Genomic DNA, 24,791 nt, shown 5'->3' with positions numbered 1-24,791 from the left:
AATTTGTGAGAGCTATTCTATTGTATAAAAGGAAGGCAGTGAATTCATAAATGTTAATGAATGTTTTTAGACAGAGCAAATATAGAAATGAAAATAAAGACTTAAAAATGCTCAGTACAGTGGAAGTCAGACGAAGCTAAAGAGAAGGGATTCCATCAGAGTTTGAAATCTAGTCACTTTTGATTATAGGATCACATTTAGGCCTCTCCTTTTCATAGAATCCTGTGAGGAGAGCTTGACTCAAATCAATAAAATGTTTTTTCTATTTCCTCTCCCCCCATTTTTTTTCCTGGCAATTTTTTTGGAGACTCTGTAATAACTAGATTCTGAAGTAAGATCATTATGGTTTTGAAGTTTTTACGTACTACTTGACATACTATACTTATCTGTCTCTCTTCATTGTTTTTTTCTTCTTTCATTCTGTCATTCTTTGTTGGAGCTAGTGAGAAGGAAAACCATTAGAAGCAACTTTAAAAAGTATGATTCCCGGGAGGCAGTGACTAAGCAGTGCTTCTGGATCTTTGGTATCCTAATTTTACTTTTAGTTCAGTAGTGACTCATAAGAGTCCTGCCTTAGGTTGTGTGAGCACTTGATTATGCCCTATGTTTAGATGTGGTCATGACATGTTCAAAAGTCTTTTACAATTCCCTATTGCCTATTAAGTAAAGTTCATACTTTTACCCTTTGTCTGACATTTAAGGACCTGGAAAATCTTGTCACCTTCTCTTCCGTGCACCTACTTCTAGCTTTGTTACCATGTCTTTCATGTACTCTACACTCCTACCCTGTTCCTGCCCAACATCCCCAGCACTTTGCTGCATCTTTGCTTTGAATTGCTCTGTTTTTTGTACCCTAGTAGACCTTCCTTCTTCCCCTTTCTTTGCCTGTTAAATTCCTGCCTGTCCTTTACAACTTGGCTCAAAAGTCTCTTCTTCAATTTGTCCTATTGAGAATATTCTTCCTCTTTCAAACTCACAGCATTTTGCAAATCTCTGAGTCAGTTCATGTAATCTGTCTCATTGGAATTATATTATTCTGAAGGCTGACTTGATTTTAGCTTTGTAGTAGATTTCAAGGTTTATGAGACCAGTTCTATGTATTTAGTAGAACTGTGTTATCCCTTGCATTTAGTCAAATAACACTTACTAAGCATCTAGCCAGTAAACTCCAGGATATCTTGGAAGGGTTCAGGTTTTTAAAGACCCTTTAGGGAAGTGTATAATACCCTATGTGGACAGAGGAGGAATGAACTGATTAGTTCCAGTTGGATCCCCAGTGAGACAGTTCTGCTCATAAAGGTTGTCGAAGAGGACCAGGACATTAGTGTGGGGATGCCATGACATGCAAGTGAGGGAGGGCTGGGCAAGCCTACCTACCTCACTCTCCCCTCCAGATCTATTCTGGGTCCATTGGCCAGATACAGATCAGGACGAATGGAGTTTAGCCCTGGAAGCAGTGGGAGACATTGGCCCTTGATTCTTCTAGCTGTTACTTATTTCTTTCCTATCAACAACAACAACAACAAAAAATCTTTTTTTTGTTCTATAGTATATATTTATCCCACTCACTCTTCAAGTAGTTTTTTCTTTCATTTAGTGTCCTCATCACCTAATATAATACTTTGACCTATAGTAAATTCTTGTTCATTGGTTTTATTTGTTTTTGAATCTTAACTCCATAGCATGGAGAAATTCTTCCTTGCCCCTCTCCCCCCTAGTATTACTAAGACATTGTTTGTTGGCTTCTTCCTTGTTTTGGTTTGATAGATAAAAGCCATCTCTTAAGTTTGCAGGGGTTATCAGTAATTCGTTAAACATTTCTTAAGTTCCTGCTATGTTCCTGGTAGTGCGCTGTCACCTATGAATTCTGTAAAGATGAAATCAGATACAATTCTGTATCTGTATCTTCTTTCTCCCAAGGATGTTCATGGGGCTGATGATTGAGAATAGAGATTGGCAGAATGGGAAGGATGCCAAGGAGACATACAGCCATATTTGAGAAATCTGGGAAAGGAAGAAGTGCATTTAGGGAAGGGTCTCTCTAGTGTGAGATAGGCAGTACTTGAATTGGAGCCTGAAGCAGAGATAAAAACAGAATCCATTCCAGACATTTAAGCAAGGATAAGAATGCATAATCAGACACAGAGGAGAGTTGGTAAGATGAGAAAAATCTGTGGGGAGCAATAGTGAGCATGGTGCTTCATGTAGGGTGGAATGTGTTTGAGGGTTAATAAGCTAGGTTTGAGATATATCTAATAATGGTCATAAAACTTGGATGATTCTTATGTAGTGTTAAATAGTGGTCTTTCTTTTTCAAGGTGTGTCTTTATTCTCAGGGTAATGATAGTATTTGTATCCTGAAGCATTTCTGATCTTGGTTAGAAACTAGTAAGGAAAAGAAGATTTTTTTTTTTCCTAGTTTTTATTTTCTCCACTTAACATGTACAAAAAATAAAACACAAAATCAAACAAGAGCAGATTTTTATTAGTCATTGGAAGAAGTGGCAAAATGGCTTCCAACCTGCTTTATTAGAAAACTGAAATCATCACAAGGTTATTTCTAATGGGCCATTAAAGCTGGTCTTATTGGTTTAGTCGCTTGCATCTAGAAAATTTGCATACCCTGTCATAGTGCATAGAAACAACATTGCTTTCTAATATGTTACCTAGGCAGGAAATGGCAATTGTAAGCATGCACTTGAAAAGAAAAGTAAGAGATTGTTCTCTCTGTGTTCTGTCTGTGCATGTAAGCATGATTTGTCATCTTTTGGAGATTTACAAGCCTAGCAGGAGTTGTTTTAAAAATATAATATTAAAGCAGTATATACCCAGTACCCTAGTACCATACAATTTCTGCATATTCTCCATAAAGTTTTATTCAAATCAAAACAAATTGAAACTGAACCCTTAATTTTCCACCTTCTTGTCTGCTGAGCTGTACACTCTTTTTGAGCCAGATCTGTACTAGAACCTTTCAGAAACATAATTTTAATGAACTGAGTTGAATGATTTTTCCTGCTAAAGACATAATGTAACCAAATGGTCCTTGAAATATGCATTCTTTTGATGCTCTAGCTAGATATGAATCACTCTGTTGTACTCAGAGAATTAAAAGTTCTATTTTATAACTCAGTTCTGGATTACAGTATTTAAATCATTTAAACATTGCTATTGCTTCTGATCAGTTTAGGTTATAAGTGATAAGGAAAGGGATTGCAAAAATTGTAGCCATCATAGTTTGTCATTTTTTTTTTTTAAACCTGGCAAGTATGAAGTTGGCACTCATAGTATATGAAAGTAAAAGGGAATTTTATTTAGTGTAACGATTTATTGGCATCTTCTTGGTTTAAGAGCCTGTTATTTGGAGCTTTCTGTTCTTCCTTAGTTTTGAATGTAGCAGAGTGAAAGCATTTGTGATGACCTAGGAAATGGGCTTATTGTTCATTTTATGAGTAGAAGACTTTTGGTTAGTCAGAGAGGATTACTTTCAACTCCCAGGTAAAATCTTCAAGTTTGTTCTAGATTTATATTTATTTATGAGAAATGTTTTTGTGTCAAGATTTGGGTAAAACATACATAGACTGATGAGATTTTCAGTGTTTCAAATAAAAATGTCCTGCCTTCTGGAAGTGATTTGTATGAGAGGTGGTGGTGATGGCTGTCATTGAGGTAAAATTAAAGAGCATAGAATTTAGGTTTTAGGGACCAGTTGACTAGTCTTATGTGTTTATGCAATCTTACTGCTTATGCAGTAAGTGAGCAAAGGTGATATATGCATTTATCATATTATACCTGCTATCTCCTCAAATGCATAATGATGATCTTTGGTGTTAAATTGGGCTAGCATAGGTACTTGTCAATACCATACAACTGTTTCTACACCTTATCAACAACGGGTGTTATTTGTTACCATGCTCATAGGTGATAATTTGATTCACATATCTGTGGGTATTTAATGGAAGGGTATTTTTTTTTGTTGTTTTCAGTTGATTCTGACTCTTTGTCTCTGGGGTTTTTCTTGGCAAAGATACTGGAGTGATTTGTCATTCTTTCTCCAATTCATTTAACAGATGAGGAAATTGAGATAAAGTAGATTTAGTGATTTATCCAGGGACACAGTAAGTGAGGTTAGATTTGACCTGTGAAAGATGAGTCTTCCTGATTCCTTGCTGGACACTCAATTCTCTTTGCTATTTACTACTTATATGCTTGTATGTTTTGACTACCCTTGACAATGGAAAATCATAGTAAAAATAATATAGATAAAAAAAAGATTTATTTTTTGGTGGTGGTCAAAACTTGGAATATTTCTTAAGATTATAGAAGTTTTTTCTTACATCTTAAAAATTAAGAGAATATTAATAGCCCACAGTAGCTTACATTTTTAAATACTTAAAGGTCTGCAAAGCAACTTTTTGCAGTAGCCCTGTGAGACAAATAATGAAAATATTACTGTCCCCATTTACTGATGGAGGGACAACTAGTAATTGCAAGTTCCGATGGTTGGCCACATGACATGTTTGCAACTCTTTTAATATGACTATAAGAACCCTATCCTTTTTGAAGCTTCCTTTGTTCCTTCCTCTCTCTCACTTTTCTCCCCCTTTTTTCTTTTCTTCTCTTTCTCTTTACTTTTTCACTCCTTTCCTCCCTTTCTAGATCAAAAGATATGCCCAGTTTTAAATCCTTTTGTGCTTAGTTCCAAATTGCTCTCCTGAATGATTGAATCAGTTCACAATTCTACCAGCAATGCAGTACATTAGTGTTCCAGTTTCTTCACCTCCTCTCCAACACTTACATGATGTAGTATATTAATATAAATAGCTTGGCAAAGGGCAGCATGCCTTTATTTTAAGCTTTTTTCCAGAAAATAACCTCATCACAACTATGTTACAGTGATGATCATGCTTTTTTTTTTTTTTAATTGCTTTTATTTTTCAAACTACATGCAAAAATAGTTTTCAACATTCACCTTCGTGTTCCAAATTTTTCTTTCTCCTTCTCCTCTGTCCCCCCCTCACCTAGAAAGCAAATAATACAATATAGGTTAAACGTGTGCAATTTCTTTAAATACACAACAACAAAAGATTAAAGTACTATGTTGTGATCCACATTGTGTTCTCATAGTCCTCTTTCTGGGTACAGATGGCTCTCTCCATCACAAGTCTATTGGAAGTGACCTGAATCATCTCACTGTTGAAAAGAGCCACATCCATCAGCATGGATCATCACATAATCTTGTTGTTACTATGTACCATGTACTCTTGGTTTTATTCACTTCATTTAGCATCAGTTCACGTAATTCTTCAGTCCTTTCTGAAATCGGGCAATAATGTTTATTTACATTCATATACCATAACTTACTCAGCCATTCCCAACTGATGTGCATCCATTCAGTTTCCAGTTCCTTACAACTTCAAAAAAGGCTGTTACAGATATTTTTGCACACCTGGGTTCTTTCACTTTTTTATGATATCTTGGGGATATAGAACCAGTGGAAACTGCTAGATCAAAAGGTATGCACAGTTTGATAGCTCTTCAAGTGTAGTTCTAAATTGCTCTCCAGAATGGTTGGATAAGTTCACAACTCCACCAAAAATGTGTTAGTGTCCCTATTTTTCCACGTCCCCTCCAACATTTGTCATTATCTTTCTCTGGCATTTTAGCCAATCTGAGAGGTATGAAGGGGTACCTCAGAGTTGTCTTAATTTGCATTTTTCAGTGTAGTAGGAAAGTAGTACATTTGTGGATGATGACAGGCATAATCATGATTATGTCATCATCCACAAATGTACTACTTTCCTACTCATGAATTCTGAAATTCTTTATTTGATCACAATATGTTGACATTTCAGCTCCAAACTGTTCTTTTTCATCACCTTGAACTCTATTCTACTCTCATTTCTTTTGCAGATCCTCATCCCTATTCTAGTTATTCTTTCTCCCCTTCCCTTCTTGACCCTTTGAGTCTTGATTAGTTCTGTTCTATACTAACCTTTTTTTTTTCTTCAGTCCTTTGTCTCTTTATTGATGGGTTTTTATCCTTCCCAAACCCAACCTTGTATTATTTTCAACATCTGATATCTTCATTCCTACTTATGTGTTGCTGAATGAAGTTAGACAAAGTTATGAAACCATATCTACTATGTCTCTTGCAAATTTATATTACCTAATCTAAACTGGGTCCTCCTCTTGATAAGGCAAACTTTGTGTTACCTCTATAATTAGTTTGTTGTCCTAGTCACCACAATGGATTTTCATTCCTTTCAGAAGTCTCATGATTCCTCTTACTCTTTTTTCTCAGCTGAAAGCTTTAGCTTATATCTTATTGAAAATTAATCAGTTATCTGCCCACTCAATATTCTTATATCTTATTCTCATCATGTTTCCAACTGAACTTAGTGTCCTTCCTCTCTTCCTAGCTTCCCTTTACTGTTAAGAGGTCACCATCATCCTAGTCACTCACATTTGCAACCCCAAAGTCACATGCTATTCCTCACTCCCACATCTAGTCGTTGATAAAATTCTATCGATTTTCTCATATGCTTCCTATTGTTTTTCATTGATGACACCTTGTGCTAACCCCCATCACTAAATGGCTGGATCATTGTAATAGCCTATTTGTTGCCCTGCCTTGCCTCAGATCTTTCTCTACTCCAGGCCATATTCCATTCAGTTGTGTAGTTGATTTTTCCACATTATGTTTGACTCTTCCCTTACCCAAACACTAAATTGGTGTCTTCCTGTCACCTCCTTTGCAAGGGAAAAATTAGGGTGTTCTGTTTTCATTCTTCTTCATACCCTGACTCCTTCTAGTACTTTGCAATCCAGTGACACTGATCTCTTTGCTGTTATATACATCCTATACTCTAATTTCCAAATTTGACTATTTTCACTTGTATATACTTGAAATATGATGTTCTTCCTCATCTCTGCCTCCTGGTTTCCTTAAAGTCCTACCTTCTGCAAGAAGCCTTTCCCATCTTTCCTTAATCTTTGTAGTTTTCCCTTATGTGAGTATTCCCCAGTTTATTCTTTCTATATCCTATTTGCAGATAGTTGTTTCTCATTATTAGATTGTGAGCTTCATGAAAATGAGGACCTTTTTTTGGCCTTTCTTTGATCCATCTCTGGCAGGTAAGTTGGAGCTAGTTTACAGACTGACTTGAGAATATTGCTGATAGCATGGCCAGGTTCATGCTTGGGAAATTGCAGAATGAAAAGCTTTTTTAGAGGAATAAAAATCATATTTCACTGAGAACTTCTAAATCTTTAGTTATTTGCTTATCCTGTTGAGCAAAATTTGAGGGTATGGGCAATACATTTTCGAAAAGTGAACTTTGAAAAGTTGCTTGTTGGCAAGAACAAATATGGATTCCTCCAGTTAAAATTGGTCTTAACAACACAATGAGAGGCTGTGAAATTATAGTAAACATTTTCTTTATAGAAGTATGGAGCATCTAACTTTTGGTGAGTTTTAGTTTTGATAAACTGTTCCTTTTAATTTTTAATTTGTATTTGCTTTCTGGTAGGGCAAAACGGAGAGATAATATTGGGAAGTGCCAATCATGTTAAAATAAAATTCATGAGTAAAAATAAAGGAAAAAACTTTTAAAAAATCACTCTTATTTTTAAACATTTCTATGTGTTTGTTGCAGGCATTACACCCACTAAACCACCAGTGTTAGCCAACGGTGATCATGAACTAGAAGAGAATGATACCACAGGTAAGTGTTTTTTTAAATACTTCAATCACATGAATAGAACTGGCATGAGCCAGACTATTACCTCTGGGTGTTATGGAAACATTTATCATTATCAGCTCCTGAGTACAAAAGGACACTCAACAAAAGTGAGTGGTCAGAGCCTTTCTATATTTTTGTGTTATGCCATATAAAACCTTAAAAAGAAAAAAAAAAGTCTGTCTTAATCTTCCTGCAGGCATACCTTTCACTTTAGAATTTTGGAAGCCCCCTTGATGATAATTAAGGGATTTCTCTGAAAAGGAAGATGTCATAATGAAAACCTCTACTTTTTTGCTCTGTTTAATAATTAGGGCTTTCTCAAATTTATTGAAATTAAAATCACTCTTTCTTTTGGATACACAAAACTTCTAGTCCTTTCCCATAGCTGAATATTAGAATGAGAGAAGCCTATAGTTTAGAAATCTTTTTGTCTACTTCTATATGATTAGCTTTTGCTGTTGGCATTGTGAAGTCACCCCCAATCTCAACTGCATTCCCTACCCCCTATTCCTGGTATTTATCTCTTTGGTATTTTTAAATTATCATGGAAATTCTTGTGGGTTCCACAGTTCCTTCTCCACATCCTTGAAATAGTATTCTCTTAATGTGGAAAAATTGGAATTTATCTGGTGAGCGCTGATATAGTAGCAAGTATCTGTAGAAGGATACTACGTAAATCTCTTACTAGGTATCCCAAATGAGTGACTAGAATATTGTCAACAGCCATCTGAAAATGACACTATGTTTTTATGAATAATTGCACTTAAATTACAGTAGGGAGAGAAGTGTCACTATATTTTCAGTATCTGAATAAGCTACTCAGTGGAAGAGTAAGATAAAACTAGAGAAGTAATAAGTATTATCTGTCTCTTTTGCCTCTGCAAATATAGTCAGCAGATGTGTAGGCTGACTTAGTGGCAAGCCAGACAGAGAATTATTTAACAAATTGTCTCCAAGTTCCTGCTTTCATTTGGAACCTAAGATCTTTGCCTCTATTTTGTCTTGGGTAGGAGTGTTCTACATATCTAGGCTAAGTATCAGAAATTTTCCTCTGCTGATTTTCTGAACATGGAAAGATTCAACCCAAAGGAAGAGTTACTCTGCCAAAAGCCCTCAGATAGCAAGAGCCAGTTATTACTGGATTCTCTCTGGATTGTTTGACCTTGGGAGATTCAGTCTAGTTACATATCTCACAGTGACATAATACAAATTGATATTTCATTCTTTCTTTCATTAATTCAACAGCCATTTCTTATGCAACTTTTCTGATAAAAGCACTTGTTAACTATTATCAATATATGTAGTTAAAATACCTTCCAGATTTCATGACTGTCTGCCATTTGTATAAAAGAAAAGAAAACATAGGAGGATACTGCTTATTGCCATGAATATGAATTTTTAAAGAATGGTCTTTTTGTATGTAGATTTTTAGAAGTAGACATCCCAGAGGATAGGTATCACTAATGAGTTCATCTGATCTATTGATTTATACAATCATTGATTTCTCTGGGAAAGATAAAGCTAATACTTTTATGTAGCTGTAATGCCAATATGGACTAGGATTTTGGTGAATCTTGGGGAAAGTATGAGTTAACTCTTTGCCACAACCCATGCTTTTCATTCTATGACAAACAAAAAAATTGTTTAAAAGTTTTGAGTGAGTTGTTTTCTGTTAGCCATATCTCTCCCCATATATTCATCTGTGATTTAGCTGTGGACCCTTTGGGGCAGAGAAATATAAAAGTAGTTTGGAAACTTTTGGAGATCTCCTGATTTAGACCCCCGACTTTTTGTTCTTCTTGCCCAAAGTGCTGGGTTGGGGTAAGGGGGAGAGAGGAGAAAGATAAGTTTAACCCCAACTGCTCCTAGGCTGTAGCACAACATCCTTAATTGGAACAGTTCTAGCTGGTGTTGTGGATTTGTGGAGGGAGAGAAGGGTCATATGGTAATTAATTTTTCACTTTTCTATCCATGTTAGAAAAATTGTAACAAACAATTCAGAATCATTTATAAAGCATCAAATTACTGATATCCTGATCATGGAAGGATTAATCAGAAGAAGAAAATTATAGACTAATTTCATTAATTACTATTTATGTCAAAATTTTAAATAAAGTATTAGTTCCGAGATTAGGCAGCACAGCACAGTACAGATCCAAAACTATATAGTCACCAAGTTGGATTTATAGCAGGAATGTTAGAATAGTTCAATATTAAGAAAACCATAAGCATAATTAATTATGTAAATAACAGCAGCAACTTTGACTAAAGAAATTATTTGTTTATATTATGTAAATTTTAAAAGCTTAAGAGCATTGTCACCATATGCCATAGTATTTCAAATTTATATTGTTAAGGACCATGCCTAAGTGAAGGGTCAGGTCAATTCTCCCAGAGCCTCCACAGCTGTGAATTATAACACTTGAAGCAGTTGCAAAGCAGCCTTTACTAACACAGATGTTCCTTGTGGATTGGGAATGAAATAAATTGGAGACAAGAGGGAAGAGGAGAGAGGTCAGACAATGAAACCACCTCTCAGTGGAGAGGTCAGAGAACAGCAATCTCTGAGAATCCTTGTATCATCATCATTATCATCTCACATGAAGAGATCCATTCTGTAGGCCTGAGTTAGACCTCCAGCAGCCACTGGCAGGTGGCTCCCATATCACAATAGTATATGATCTTAATAACATCATATCCTAGAAAGATTAGAAGAGAATAGAAGGTATCATTCATATTTGTGGTGAAGGGGAGAATTGATAATCAAAACAAAGGAAGGAGATGGTTAATCAAGACAGTTAAAAAAATTAAATTAACAAAATTTTTGTAGGAACAAAATCAATGTTATTAAAATAAGTTGAGGACTGTGGAGGAGGCAGAAAAATCTTTTGATCAAGCATCTGATAAAAGCTTGCCAAATTTTCTGTATTGGAAGCTGAAAAAAATATGACTAAAAGGCAAAATCAGAGAAGGTAAAAGGTTTTGATAAGAAACATTGCAGTAGAACAGCCATATGAAAAAATGTACCCAAACACTTATAGTAAGAGATACTCAAATTACAAAAATTCTTTGCTTTCATCTCATACTGGACAAATTAGCAAAGATGGTGTAAAAAAAAAAATAACTGATGTTGGAAGAGCGGTGGTTAGACATAGATACTCATAGATTTATTGTATGAATACTCTCAACCATGCTGGAAAAACGGTTTGAAATTACTTCAGAATAATCATTAATTATTCCTCCATTTTACCTAGGAATATCACCAATGAGCTTGTATCCCAAGAACCCCAAAGACAGAAAGGATATATATATATATATATACGCACATGAAATATTCATAGCAGAGGTTTTTGTGATAGTGAAGACTTGAAACAAAGTGGGTTCCCTGAGCAAACACTGTTTATACAAACAATGGATGTGAGGAAATTATAGAAGCACACGGAGACTATGAATTGAAAAAAGAGTAAAGAACGCAGAACCAGACAGAGCAGAAAGGGGCTGTGATAATGTGAACTAAGAGAACACCAAGAGAGAGCTGAATTCAGATGATTTTGAATCCTTGCTTGAAGGAAAATGAGAAAGAAAAAAAAAAAGCAAGCAAACAACAAAAAAGGTGAAAATATCATCACAATCTTGTTGTTGTGTGCAATATTCTCTCAGATCTACTCCAAGCGTTTACAAAATCAGCCTAATCATCCACTCAGTTTCCAGTTTCTTCCCACTACAAAAAGGACTGCTACAAACATTTTTGTGGGTCCTTTTTTTATGATCTCTTTGGGATATAGGCTCTGTAGAGACACTGTTGCATTAAAGCATATGCCTTTGACCATATTTCCAAATTGAGAGCCTATCATTCTTGGAAGTACTTAATTGTCAATTCCAGAATTATAAATGTAAAGGGAAAATACTATGTATGCCATGAAAAACAGTTATGCAAAAAATATACCACTGAGTATATTGTCAGACGTCTAGAAATAGGATATAAATTTAATATCAGAATAGAGTTGTCAAATTACATGCCCTTCAAATGTGGCCATATTGTTTGAAAAGAGTTATTTTTAAAAAAAAACCTAGGTAATCAAAAAACTGGTCATCAAACACATTCCTTTTATATAGATTCTAATAACCAATAGAGAAGAAATTTACAAACTAAAGAACAGTCTCTTAAAACCAATTTTAATACTTTTCAGTCTGTGACTAACAGAAGTAATAAAATGGAATTTTGTATTACAATATACATGAAGAAAGAGGTTAAAGTATTTAAATAAGTTTTAAAATCAAAACTGGCTTATTTAAAGGTGCTATTCTTTTAATTTGATTACTTTATAATTTATGTAAATTTTCATCCTTTTTATTTAAGTTGTCAATTTTATTGGCAATTGTTTGACCAAATTAGTTTTTAAAAATTAACTTCATTTCATCATTTCTTTTGAATTGTTCATTTTTTAAAGTAGCCATTTGATTTTCCCTAAAAAATAAAAGTAGCTAATGATTTATTACTTAATGTTTTTTGGGGGGGTCATAAAGACAGTTTCTTGATGTTCAGAATTTTTGTTTTGACCTTTAGTTTCTTATTTTTCTAAATTGTATTTTAGTTTCATGCCTAATTTATTTATTCTTTTTCTCTTTTGTTGATGGAAGTATTTAGAGATAAAATTTTCCTTCATGAGTGCCTTGGCTACATTTCAAAAGTTTTGTTATATTGTCTCATTGTTTCTATTTTCTTTTAAACTAGCAATTGAAAAATAATATAATATATACCTACTATATATATATATATATAATATTTATATATTATATTATATCACATTGTATTATATATTGTTATATTATGTTATATATTTTATATAATATATATTAATATGTTATATTAATATATATTATATATATTACTACTATAATTATCATTATATATTATATATATATTATCATTATATACCTACTATATATATGTATATATGTATCACACACCTTGTTAAGCCTTAGGAATAGAAATAGTACAAAGGTGAAATATTTCTTATCCTGAATAATATAATATAATGGAACAGTATTAACTGAAATGACTGATAAGTCATTTAACTTTCATAGACCTCATTATTTCAGCTGGAAATCGTGGGATCCCTTTAAACGCTAAATCTACTATTCTCTGATTCCATGATTCGATAAAAACTGATAAAACTGATTAGTTAGTAAACTATAGTAATTTTAATTTTTAAAAAGAAAGAGATGAGATTCCAGCAAACTAGAGGAAAGGAGATCTTAACAAACATAAAATAAGTTAAAAACACCAACAGAATAAATTGTTTATAGCTGTTAGATTAAAAAGAAAGTGGAATACTTAAATGAATATGAGTTTGTACAAAACATAAATGACTCAGCTTGAGACAATAGGAAATTAATAATTCTGCCAGTTTCAAAGGAAGAACTACATAATATTAGTAGTGAATGCCTTCATTATTAGGAAGATAAAATCTGTGTTCTAAAGTAAACTATTACAAACCTTTTAGAATCAATAATTCATACTTGGAGAACTATAGTTTGTAGATGATATTAGATTATAATTCCAAATATAAGATTATGTATTGATAAATAAATTATGAAGTTTTATCTTTTGTTTTAAAAAAATCAATATCATATTTTAAACTTAACAACTAAAATACTAAAAAGAAAATTAGAGGCAAATTTCCTTAATGAATTTTGATGGTAAAATGCTAAATAAAATATTAGCTATGGAATATATATATATATATGGAAATTCACATACGTAGATACAAATGCTCACACAGAGGAATTATAAGGTAGGATAAGCTGAAGAAAATAAACATAAATATAAAATATAAAAGACATTAAAATGGGCAACATTACTTGTAGACTAGACCAGAAGTTCTTAGCCTCTTTTTTTTTTTTTCCCTTTTTTCTCCCCCAATTGGGAAGTCTGAATATTTATGAATATTCATGAATCACCTATAGGACATTCACATATGGGAGTTCTTGGAGGATACATTGCTCTTGTACACTATTTATGAGACAATTTATACCTCTAATTCTAAAATAAAACCATTTTCTGATGGTGGTGTTGCACTCCTCCCATCTAATGATCTGTTGCCCTTTGTCTTCTGTTTTAGTTAACAAACCTTTAAGCAAAATGCTTAAATCTGTGAGTTGCTTAAACCATTTAGTGATAAATGCTTTGATTAGGGAGCCATTCTGTGAAGGACATAGGGGCAGCAATCTTTTTCAGAGTTAGCTATTATATACATTTCAGCTGAAGTGCTGTCAGTCACCTGCTATTCTGCCCTCTCTTTGGAAGGTGCACTATATGTGTAATAAGCTTTGGTCGGCAGTGGGGATAACCCTTTTGTCTGGAGTATGCTAGGAGATATTAGATGTTCAGGCTAAGGATTATATATGTTCTTTAAACCCTTCACTTTTCTGCTGGGAAAAGTGATCCCCGTGGCTCTGCTTCCTTAAATGAAAAAGTAGCAGAATGAACATGATGAGGAATATTGTTGTAAATCTCTTTCCAACCACACTCTCCCCAATCATGTTCCTATGTTCCTTGTAAATTTAAAGGTCTAGGCTTGTTGAAGACTGAAAAGATTTGGAACCTTTGTAGAGTTCCCTCACTACTCAACAAATCATAGACTGTTATGACACTGTTACTCAAATTAATTTAAAATGTAATACAATCCCAATGAATTTAAATTCCAGTAATGGAACATAATGCAATAATAATAATATTTATATAGAAAAACACATTGGCAAAATCATCCAATACATGCAAGCTGAATAAAAGGAAAAAACCTTGAAGGGTTTGTGCCTCCAAATTTTAAATGATCATATAAAAAACTGTCATAAAAACTTTTAATGTTGGACAAAAATGGAGAAACAGGTCATTAAAATAGATTAAAAATACTGAATATCCAAGTAGATGGTATGGAAAAGAAAATAGGGAAAAATTCATCACTCATTTTTTATTTTTAGAGGGTTAAGCACTTGTTTTGGTTTTCTTTGTTTTTATAGTAGTTATTTTTCTAAATACATTCAAAGATAGTTTTCAATAGTTACCTTTGCAAAAGAAAGAATTAATTATTTTTTTTATTTTCTTTTTTTGTTGTTGAGGCAATTGGGGTTAAGTGACTTGCCAAGCATCTCACAGCTAGGAAGTCTTAAGTGTCTGAGGTCAGATTTGAATTCAGGGCCAGTACTCTCTCTACTGTGCCATTTATCTGCCCTGATAATTCATTATTTGACACATGTTCCTGGGCAAACTGGTTAGTCAAAGTGTAAGCAAATTTTACCTGGATAATTGTCAGAGAAATTCAGAAAATTAGTTGTTATGATAGTTTGTGTATGTAAGAGTTTTAATTGGTTAGGTTGGTTTTTATTAATTATTATTAGCATTTTTTTTGGTTTGCTTATTTTGGCAAGGCAATTAGGGTTAAGTGACTTGCCCAGGGTCACACAGCTAGTGAGTGTTAAGTGTCTGAGGAGGATTTTTAACTCGGATCCTCCTGACTTCTGGGCTGTTGTTCTATCCACTCTGCCATCTAGCCATTCTTTTTGGGTTGGTTTTTGTTAAATTTGTTAAATTTATAAGATAAATTATAAGATTATAAGATGAATTTAAAATTCATATAATAGTATTCTTCTGCTACAGAATATGTGTGTGGAATCTAACCCAAAGGGAGAAAAGGCTGAGAATTTTGAAAGAGGGATTCTACTTAATGGCCAGTCCTTTAGAGCATGAAGATAAAAGTACTAGAGGAATCATGGTGTGTGGATTTGTATGTTTCACAATCCATGTTTCTTTTCCAAACTGTTGCAGGGTTAGAGCTGCTTACTACCAATATCAGAACAAGCTTCTAGGGGATTTTGAAATAACACTTTTCTGGCTTTGGGATATCATCTCAACGATGGATGAAATGAAATTTTCATGCCTTGCCAGTAAAAGTGCAGAACGTTCAAAACACTGACCATGTGTAGCTTTCTTGAAAGTACCTTGATTTTCTTTCATACTTGGGGATTAACTTCTCCACTGTTATCTTGTTTAAAGGCATGCTTCTCTTGCTAATGTGTATGTTTTAGTGAATATGAAGCTTAAGGAGTGTGTTGTGAGTTAACTCTTTGGTTTGGCCATCACTAATTCTTGCATGAAAACAGCAGCAACCAATTTAAAAACTTCACATTCTCACTTCGCTCTACAACTGTTACCTGATCTGAGGGAAGACCAGCTATAAAATTGGCACAGAATTTGATAAGCATTTTGCTATGCTGAATTACTGTTTACTAATGACTTGTGCTTTTTTACCTTTCTCTTTTCCATTTTTCTTCCCTTTCCTATTTCTCTCTCCTCCTAGAAGCCTAGCGTGTTCCCCCTACACTGGGGCTGCTACTATCAACAGATCAGTGGTCTTTTCTAACCATCGTTAAAGTTCTAAAACTTCCAACATTTTGCCGAGCTTTGCTTTCCCTTCCTGGACCCTGTCGATGTAGAAGAAGCGGAGGGTAGTTCTCCAGGGCCCATTTCTGCTGATGCCTGAGCATTCCACTACTTCTCCTTTGTGCACTGCAGGGCTTGTTGGAACCTACTTTCTTTTGTAAGCACAAAAGTGCATAATAGATTTTTTAATTGCACTATTTTTAAAAAAAGGTTACCTCATGTCTTTAAATTTATCTTTACTCATCATAAATTTTTAAGAATTTAGTTTGACATTTTCCATTTTCCATTTTTATTTTTTGGTTGGCATTTTCATTTCATCAACCTTTTTGACTGGATGAGAGAAATGTGGCACCAAAAGAGAAATTGTGCTTCCACAAGGGTTTGGGTCCACCATAACTGCAGCCATCTTTCTTCTCTTCCCGTCCTGTCTGTGTACTTGGTCTCAGATTAGTTTAATTGTCATCAGTACTTTTCTTGTGCTGAAGTTTAAATAAAAATCACTCTAATAGTTTAGCTTTTGAATAATTTTTCCATTTTTGAAAATGTAAAAATTATTCCTCACACTAAAGCAGTTTATGAAAGTTCATGAGTTGGCTTGGAAAGAGTCCACATATTTTGGGTTTAAAAACAGCAAAAATCCAAACCCCAATTTTGAAAGCAAGTCACTGTATCCCAGTTCTAAGAAAAAGTTGTCTTCATCTGTTACACTAAAAGTTAAAATTAAAGAGAGGAAAAGCTAGTTATATTTTCATTAAGTGCTAATATTAAAACAAATTTCCAAATCAATGGGAATGTCAAGATGATGAAGAAAATTTGATAAAGGACAAAATGTTAAGAAATTTGGCAAGGTCTATTGAAAATTTTAAGGTATTTTAAAGTATCTTCTTGTGGGTTCATCATACCAAGCCCATATGATCACGTGTCTTCATTTTTTATTTTTTTTGCATAATGGTTTTCATATAAAATCTATTCTCCTTTAAGGTTAACATGAATATATTTTGATGTTGTAATTTGTAAGTGACACCTAAATGTCATCTGTTTATGCTTAATCCTCATTTTCCTCAAATTTCTCGGAAACCTAGAACCTTCATTGGCTTTAGCAAGTCCTTTGGGTATTTTTGTATGTAGTGCATGGGCTCTGTTTAGCTGGTCCAGTTTTGCATCCATTGTGTGAAACATCCTTCTGTTCTTTTGCTTCTTTTTGGTTCAGGTTGATGTTTCATAACAGGCTATTTTCAATTTGAAGAAACCGATTTTACCTGCTAATGAAAGTTTTGAGATTCATATTAGTTTGAAATGAAGCCTTTTTGAAATTTTATATTGTGAACCAACAATCTTGTATAAGTTTAAAGTGAGTGCTTAAGGATTTTCAAATAATGATGAGGGGTATGTTTTCTGGACAGAATGACAATGATTGAAATTCTTCTGAGCTGGCATCAGTGATAGTTTATGGGAAAGTGGATATTATTGAAGTTCATATAAGATCTCTGATGTGGGGATGTGGCAACAATTTATAGGACAAAATTCAATATGTAATAGTAAAAAAGTAAAATGATAATGATGGAAGCATTTTCATAATGCTTTGAGGTTTGCAAAGAGCTTTAAATATGTAGATTGATCTTTTCAGCTCTATAATATTCTTAATAAACCTTTTAGTGTAATAGTTTTATTCTATTATACAACCTTGTAGTATAACTTTGTAGCATAATATTCTTAGTATCTTGCCAATGGTGGATAACAGTTGTTCTGAAGGCTAATTCAAATAGTATAGAAGCATTTTCATAAACCACAGTTTGCCACATTTAACTTTTGATAGGACTTCAGAATTTAGGACTTTTTTCTCACTGAATATTTGAATTGATTTAATCTGTTCACAAAGGGCATTCCGCAATTCTAAAAATAAAGGTAATAACTTGAAGTTTTTGTTTAAACTCAACTTAGTTTTTGGAAAGTATATTTTAAAAATTATCATGCACTATATCAGGAAATGGTAGATAGTGTGCTGTTGTTGAAGAACTTGGGAAAATAAGTGACATTCTGCTGGAAGAAATTGTATAATAAGCAGCTGAAAGACCATAACTAGGAGTTAGCAGAAGCTTTGGTCTGTGCTTTTGGGTGCACAGATTCATTGGGTGTCCAGTTCTGTATCATTTAATAGTGAAATAAGACCTACATCTGGAAGGCACTTGGCTGCCCTGCTTTAAAAAATCAAAAACAACAACAAAAAAAACATCCCTACAGTGGATTTTGAAATTTAGGAACTAGTTCCTAAGTGTATAAGGTTGTCTGGTTTTCTCTGCCAAAATTTTTATGGCTGTTATTTCTAGAAGGGAGGCTTAATATTGAAGATAGGAACCATGACAGCCTCATTTGAAGTTTTTGAACTATAAAAACTTAGTATAAGAGGGAAGTTCATAAAGTTAGTTTCTCTCTCTCTCTCTCACTCACTCACTCACACTCACAAACACACACAATATCTTTGGTTTGTACATGACAAATGCCAGTTTTTACATTTAAAAAGTTGTTTTTTGTTAGTTGGGGAAATGTTCTTTTTGGAAAGCAAAGTTTACATCCATCCATTCCCTATAAGAGGGATCAGTGCTACATCCAACTAAAAGATTTATGTTAAAATGTGATTGTTATCTTTAGGGAATATAGCCAAGTACTTTGCTGGTGGGTGAAGGTGCTAATTATTGCAATGGAAAATATATTAAAGATATAACCTCTGCCAAAATCATATTTCCAACATCAATTTAGTTTCCTTTCATTTCCATTCCAAAAATATTTTTCTTTAGTTTTTTTATTTAATTTTTGTAATTAAATAATTTATTAATTTAAAAGATTTTTATATTGTTCATTTTGTTAAACCAGGTTGTCTCATGTTGAATACTCTAAATCTGCTTCATTAGGCTAGATAATGTGATGTTTCTCCTTAGAGCAAGAATTTTAATGTTGAATTTAAAGTTTCATGTAAGTCTCCTGGAGAAAAATATACTCTGTAATGAGATTATGTATCATGTTCATTATGCCTATATGAAATAATCTATAATTTCCTAGTTAACTGCCAAACTGTTGTTTTATCTAAATGTTATTACTATATCTCTCTACCATTCTTTTGAGGCCCTATTAGATATGTGGAACTTTTAAAAATATTTTATGATTCCCTACATATTCTCTTTGTATATTTGTGACTCCAGGCCTAATCATGTGTATTCTGTGACATTTTAACATGATTATTGTAGTAAATAAATTGCACTAATAAACATCTCGCAGTAACACCGCAAATATTGTATCTTCCTTATTTGGAGGTAAGTTGTCAAGAGTTTTGTGAGTAAACATCACAACCGTGATGTTTTTTAGTAGCAGTTTTCCTGTCTCATACTTCAGTGGCTTGGTAAAAGCTCAGAAAGATTCCTATTCCACTTAATCTGGGAATTGCCTGTTGATATCAGAAGTTTACATACATGTAGTAACTTACATCTATCTAAAATCGAAATATTTGAAAAGTTTTGGTAGCTTTTGCTTTATTAAAGATATTAACTAATTTTTTTTTTAAGATAATAGGATTTAGAGCTATAAGGGATGTTATAAAAATCTAAAGGTATTTGTCCAGTTTCCTCTTATTTTATAGAAGAAAGGATGAAGAGTGAAAATAACTTCCTTCAGGAGATCATTGATTAAACCTGGTGTTCTTAAATATTTTCTCTTCAATTACTTTCCACCTGAGAAATTCTTACACAATACCAGTTATATAGGTATATAAAATAGGTGTACAAATCAAGCATTTACTGAAAATAAATTCTGTGACCTCTTCCACTTTCACTTATGACACCCCTTATGGGGATGTGAACCACACTTTTAAGAAGCTGGGTATTAGATATACCACCTTTTTAAATTTTTTTATTTTATTTTTATTATAGCTTTTTATTTATAAAACATTTATGCATGGGTAATTTTTCCAACACTGATCCTTGCAAAACCTTCTGTTCCAAATTTTCCCCTCATTCTTCCCACCCCTTCCTTAGATGGCATGTATTAGAATGCATGTTAAAATATGTGTTAAATCCAATATATGTATACATATCCATATAGTTATCTTGCTTCACAAGAAGAATCGGGGAAAAAAAAAGCCTGAGAAGGAAAACAAAAATACAAGCAAACAACAACAGAAAAAGTGAAAATCATGCTACCTTTTTAAAGAAAAGAGTTTCTAAGATATTTAGAAGGGAAGTGCTGATCAAGGCAACTGCCGTGTGTGTGTGTGTGTGTGTAAATATTTTTCATCTGGTTCTGTGAAGGTGGGGGAACTCTGTGTTCAGATAGGTTATATATCAGTGAGGAAATTTTCTATCTAATTTAGACATAGAGTAGTTAAATGCCTTTCCCATGATCACATAGTGTCTATTAATAGTAGTAATACTTCCTGACTCCCAAGGCCAGTTTTATCTATCTTCTGTACTTTTTTTTTTTTTTATCTCACATGTGTACTTTTCAATTAAAATTAATGTCTATAAAGATAACCTAAAGGTGACTTTTGAATAAACAAAGTAAAATTTATATTAAATACAATTTTAACATTTACTGTGTTATCCTGAAGCCTAATTCTTTGAAATTTGGGATGTTATTGATGGGATTCTGATTTTCCAGTATGGTTAATTGCCAGCCATTTTGGAGCAACAGAACTGCAATCAATTTTTCCATTAAGAAATTACATCTACAGTGTGTTCTCCAAGCTCTTTCCTAGGTACCCTGAGCATGCCTGAAGTAATATGGTTTGACTGCTAACACTTGTAGTTACTTAGAACTTCAGGGCTACATGACCCATTTCGATAAAATTAGGCTCTTGATGTGCCAGGCTTAGGAATCTTTCCCCTTGGGGTCCTGGCAGGGCTTGCTGGACACTTAGACCCTGATGAAGGAGAGTGGTGAGTATTTGGGTACTTCTGAAATGCATTACTAAATAATGGCATCTGTGAAATTTAAAGCTTGCAAAGACCTTAAAGACAGCCTAGTGTCCTAGAGTGCTAGATTTAGGGTGCAAGAGGATATTGGGCAGGGGGCAACACAATAGATGGGCCTGAAATCAGAAAGACGCCTTCCAGAATTCAAATCTTCACTCAGACACTTCTTAGCTTTAGTGATCCTGAGCAAGTCACTTAAGTCTGTTTGCCTTGGGTTTCTCATTTGTAAAACGAGCTGGAGAAGGAAGGGCAAACCCTTTTAGTTTCTTTTCAAAGAAATACAAACAGGAGTCGCAAAGAGTTAGATGTGACTGAAATGACCAAGCAACCTGAAGGAGCTGGGTTTGAATCCTAGCTTTGCTACTTATTGTGTGACTTCAGTCACCTTGGAACCCAACTCTAGTGTAAATTGAGCAGAACTTCTCATGTCCCTTCAATTTTAAATCTTAAGCTTCTTTATTCCTAGCACTAGCCTTTCTTTTTATATTGGGGCCCAATACAGCAATTTCTTGAGCTGGAAGCTAGCTCTTTGGATCCAAATCCCATGCCCTTTATACCTTGAGGGCCAAATTCATTCAAGTTAAGATTTTCCACAAATTTATATTATCACTATCTCTTCTCTTCTTGTGGTGAAACTGAGAAGTGATTTCCAGATGTTTTTTCTGTGCTGTTTAGAATTCTGACTAAATATTTGTTCCTTCAGATAGATGAGACAGTGTAACAACTCACTGGATACAAGGGACTATAGAGAGAGGAGGGGCAGATGAGTCTATGCTTGGGGACCAGAGTAACTTGAAGGATGAGCATTTATTTTTCTTTCTATTTGTTTCTTTTTCACATGATAAATTGGATTGTGTCATCCTAATTTCTTTTTGATTTGAGTATGGTCATGAGTTGTAGCATCTGTGTTGTTATGAACAAGATATATGTTCATTTCCAAGAATTTAAGAACAAGTCATATTTTCTAATAGGTCTAAATTAATTTTTGCAGACCACATGGGAAAAACACTTTCATGTTTGGAAAAAAAGGAATTTTGGATCAAATGTACATAAAATTAAGAATGTAGACATCATTCAAGGCAGAGGTGCCAAACTCACTGTGTACAAAAAAGTGTTCTAGAACCAGATGAAAATGTCATTGTGGAAAAGAAAAACATATCATTGCAGTTTTTAAAGCAAAATATAAATGCAATAAAGTGTAGGTAATATTAATTTGTGATTTTCTAAATCAGTAACCAGTCCACAGGTTTCTTTTTGAGTTTGAATTTACTGTAGAACAGTTCTCATTGGCTCTATTCCTATTCCAGAATAAAACCGAGGCAGTGGCTTCTATTGTATACAGATTTCCACTTTCAGTTTTGAGCTGTGAGTCTATGAGCATAGACAAAATCATTACAAATGATTCCATAATTTATTAGAATTGGCCAATTAAACTAATTAACATTGATAGATTAAAACAGTAAGATTTTAGAAATTGTATAAATAATGATAAACATTCAAACAGGATCTAAAAGATCTTATTGAGGCTCAAAGGCAGTGCTATCTCTTTCTCTCCTTTTGTTACCTACTTCTTAATTTTAGGGGGAGTAAGGGAGATGTCAAAGAAAGCAATTAAGATGAAAGTTTTAGGTGGAAATTTTCCAGTACCCTGTTCTTAGAAAGTAGAGCAAGGGAAAAAAGCTTTGTTCTGGACTTGGATCTTAGTAGTTTATGCAGCCAGTTAAATCTAGTTCCATCTCTCGTCATGAGCAAATCTTACCTCTCTTCCCATTCTTTAGTCTTCATGTATAGCCATTCTATCTCTTCTCTTGCCATTTTGATTCCCCTATTCCTATTTGGGTCCCCAAACTGTACTTTTCTCAAGGTCTTCACAACTAGAACAAACAAGGCTGTCTTAATTTACTGCAAAAGGAATCATACTCTTGTCTAGCCCAAAGATTTTCTGTCATCTCACAAAGATATGCAATCCAGAGTCTCTTTGATCTGGGTCTTAAAAAATTGGAGCTTAATAGAAATGTATTCTTACTTTTCCTTTTTTTTTTTTTTTTTTTAAAAAAAGCAAAATTAAAATCTTTGTCTTTCAAAATTATATGTATATACATAGAAGATTGCATTTTTGCAGAGAATCTAGCTTCTGCAGATTAAATTTTAGATTTGTATCCTTATTTCAGATTTTTTCCTAACAGACCTGGAAAATTCACTTAGAATATTTCTGTGTAGACAGGATTTTCTTGACAAATTTATGAAGCAGAATTCTTTAATTTGCTCTAGCTTACCATTTGATTACTTCCAGTGTTTTTCTTTACCAGCAGGTATAACTCAAACAACACTTATTAAGTAATTGCTTTGTGCTGGGCACTTTCAGTAGGTCCTAGGAGACGCAGATATAAATGATACAATTCCTGTTCCTATAAAATGTGGGAGAACAGCATTATTATATCTATATCTATTAAGCATCCACAGAGTACATACAAGAAAGATAATTTCAGGAGGAAGACTAGCCCCTGATGTAATCATATCATTAATAAATTTATATTAGAGAACACTGTTTTCCACACGCAAAGGAGATGATTGGAAAGACATTAGTATAGAGATTTTTCTAGTTTAGCTATGAAAGAAAAAAAACAAAAAAGATATAGAGCTATGTGCAGTGTGAGAGTTTAGGGGGACAACATATGCAATGTAATAGTTTTATCACCTTATTTTTTAGAACAAGGAAATAGCCCCAAAAGATGTTAAAATTTCATTTCAGCTTTTATATTTAACATTATTGCTTGGTTTTAAATAACCACTTAGGGATCAGTTAGCTATGGAAATTCTGCAGGCTTTATTAGGACTAAGGGACGAATAAAGCACCACCCTGAGTGGTACCTAGGTAACCATGTGTAGGAGTGAAATGTACTACCTATCTTTTAGTCTTCAGCACACTTTTGTGGAACAAACTAATTCCTATAATATAGCTCCACTCTAGAATTAAAGTAATGCTTATTCTCATTCACTTCATAACAGATGTGGGTTTGTGAAAATGATGGTGGCTCTTATTTTCTCACACTGTTGTTCTACCTACATAATCATTAGGATGGAATTTAGAGCCCTGCCATTGAAGGTAATCAACATTACTTCTTTTCCTCTTTATTGTAAAAAGAAAATAATGAAGTTTTCTTTCTTCTTTGGAGATATCTTTTTATCCATTGCCAGGAGAATTAATTATATGGCAACCTGTTTGTTATTAGTGCTTCTATTGATTCTTACATATGTGAAGAGCCACATAACTAATATGTTCATTGGAACAATGTGACTTATATTAAGTGGACCCCTTTCCTTGCAAGAGCTCAAACAAGACTTAGATTTGCCCAAGTTTCTTTCTCATTGTTAATAGGCCCAAATTAGTCATCAGAAATTTATACTCATAGTGGGTATATTCTGTTCCCCATAAATGTTAATGATTATTAAGTTAGTTCTTTTTGTTTATTATGCAGTTAGCCATCTCCTATGTACCATGGCATCATGGAATAGAAAAGAAGTACATCAAAGTTTTCTGAATTGTTGGTGAAGCAAGATGAACACATTAATAAAATTCATAAATTCATAATTTTTTTACATAAATTCAGAATAGCACTTGGCAGAAGGACTAGATAAAAC

General features: G+C 33.6%; 1 protein-coding gene across 11 annotated transcripts in view; it reads left to right on the top strand.

Moving 5' to 3' along the window:
- The window catches only part of MAP4 (microtubule associated protein 4), a 205,729-nt gene that overhangs the window by 71,428 nt on the left and 109,510 nt on the right, over positions 1-24,791 (top strand). For all 11 annotated transcript variants that reach the window (XM_031960989.1, XM_031960997.1, XM_031960973.1 and 8 more), the window contains exon 4: positions 7,659-7,727. In XM_031960989.1, the coding sequence (XP_031816849.1) occupies positions 7,659-7,727 (69 nt within the window). The remainder of the gene's footprint in view (positions 1-7,658; positions 7,728-24,791) is intronic.

This window comes from Sarcophilus harrisii, chromosome 1 (assembly GCF_902635505.1).
Source record: "Sarcophilus harrisii chromosome 1, mSarHar1.11, whole genome shotgun sequence".
NCBI classification, from domain to species: Eukaryota; Metazoa; Chordata; class Mammalia; order Dasyuromorphia; family Dasyuridae; genus Sarcophilus; species Sarcophilus harrisii.
The sequence above is the reverse complement of the archived record's forward strand: the minus strand, read 5'-3'. Positions and strand labels throughout refer to the sequence as shown.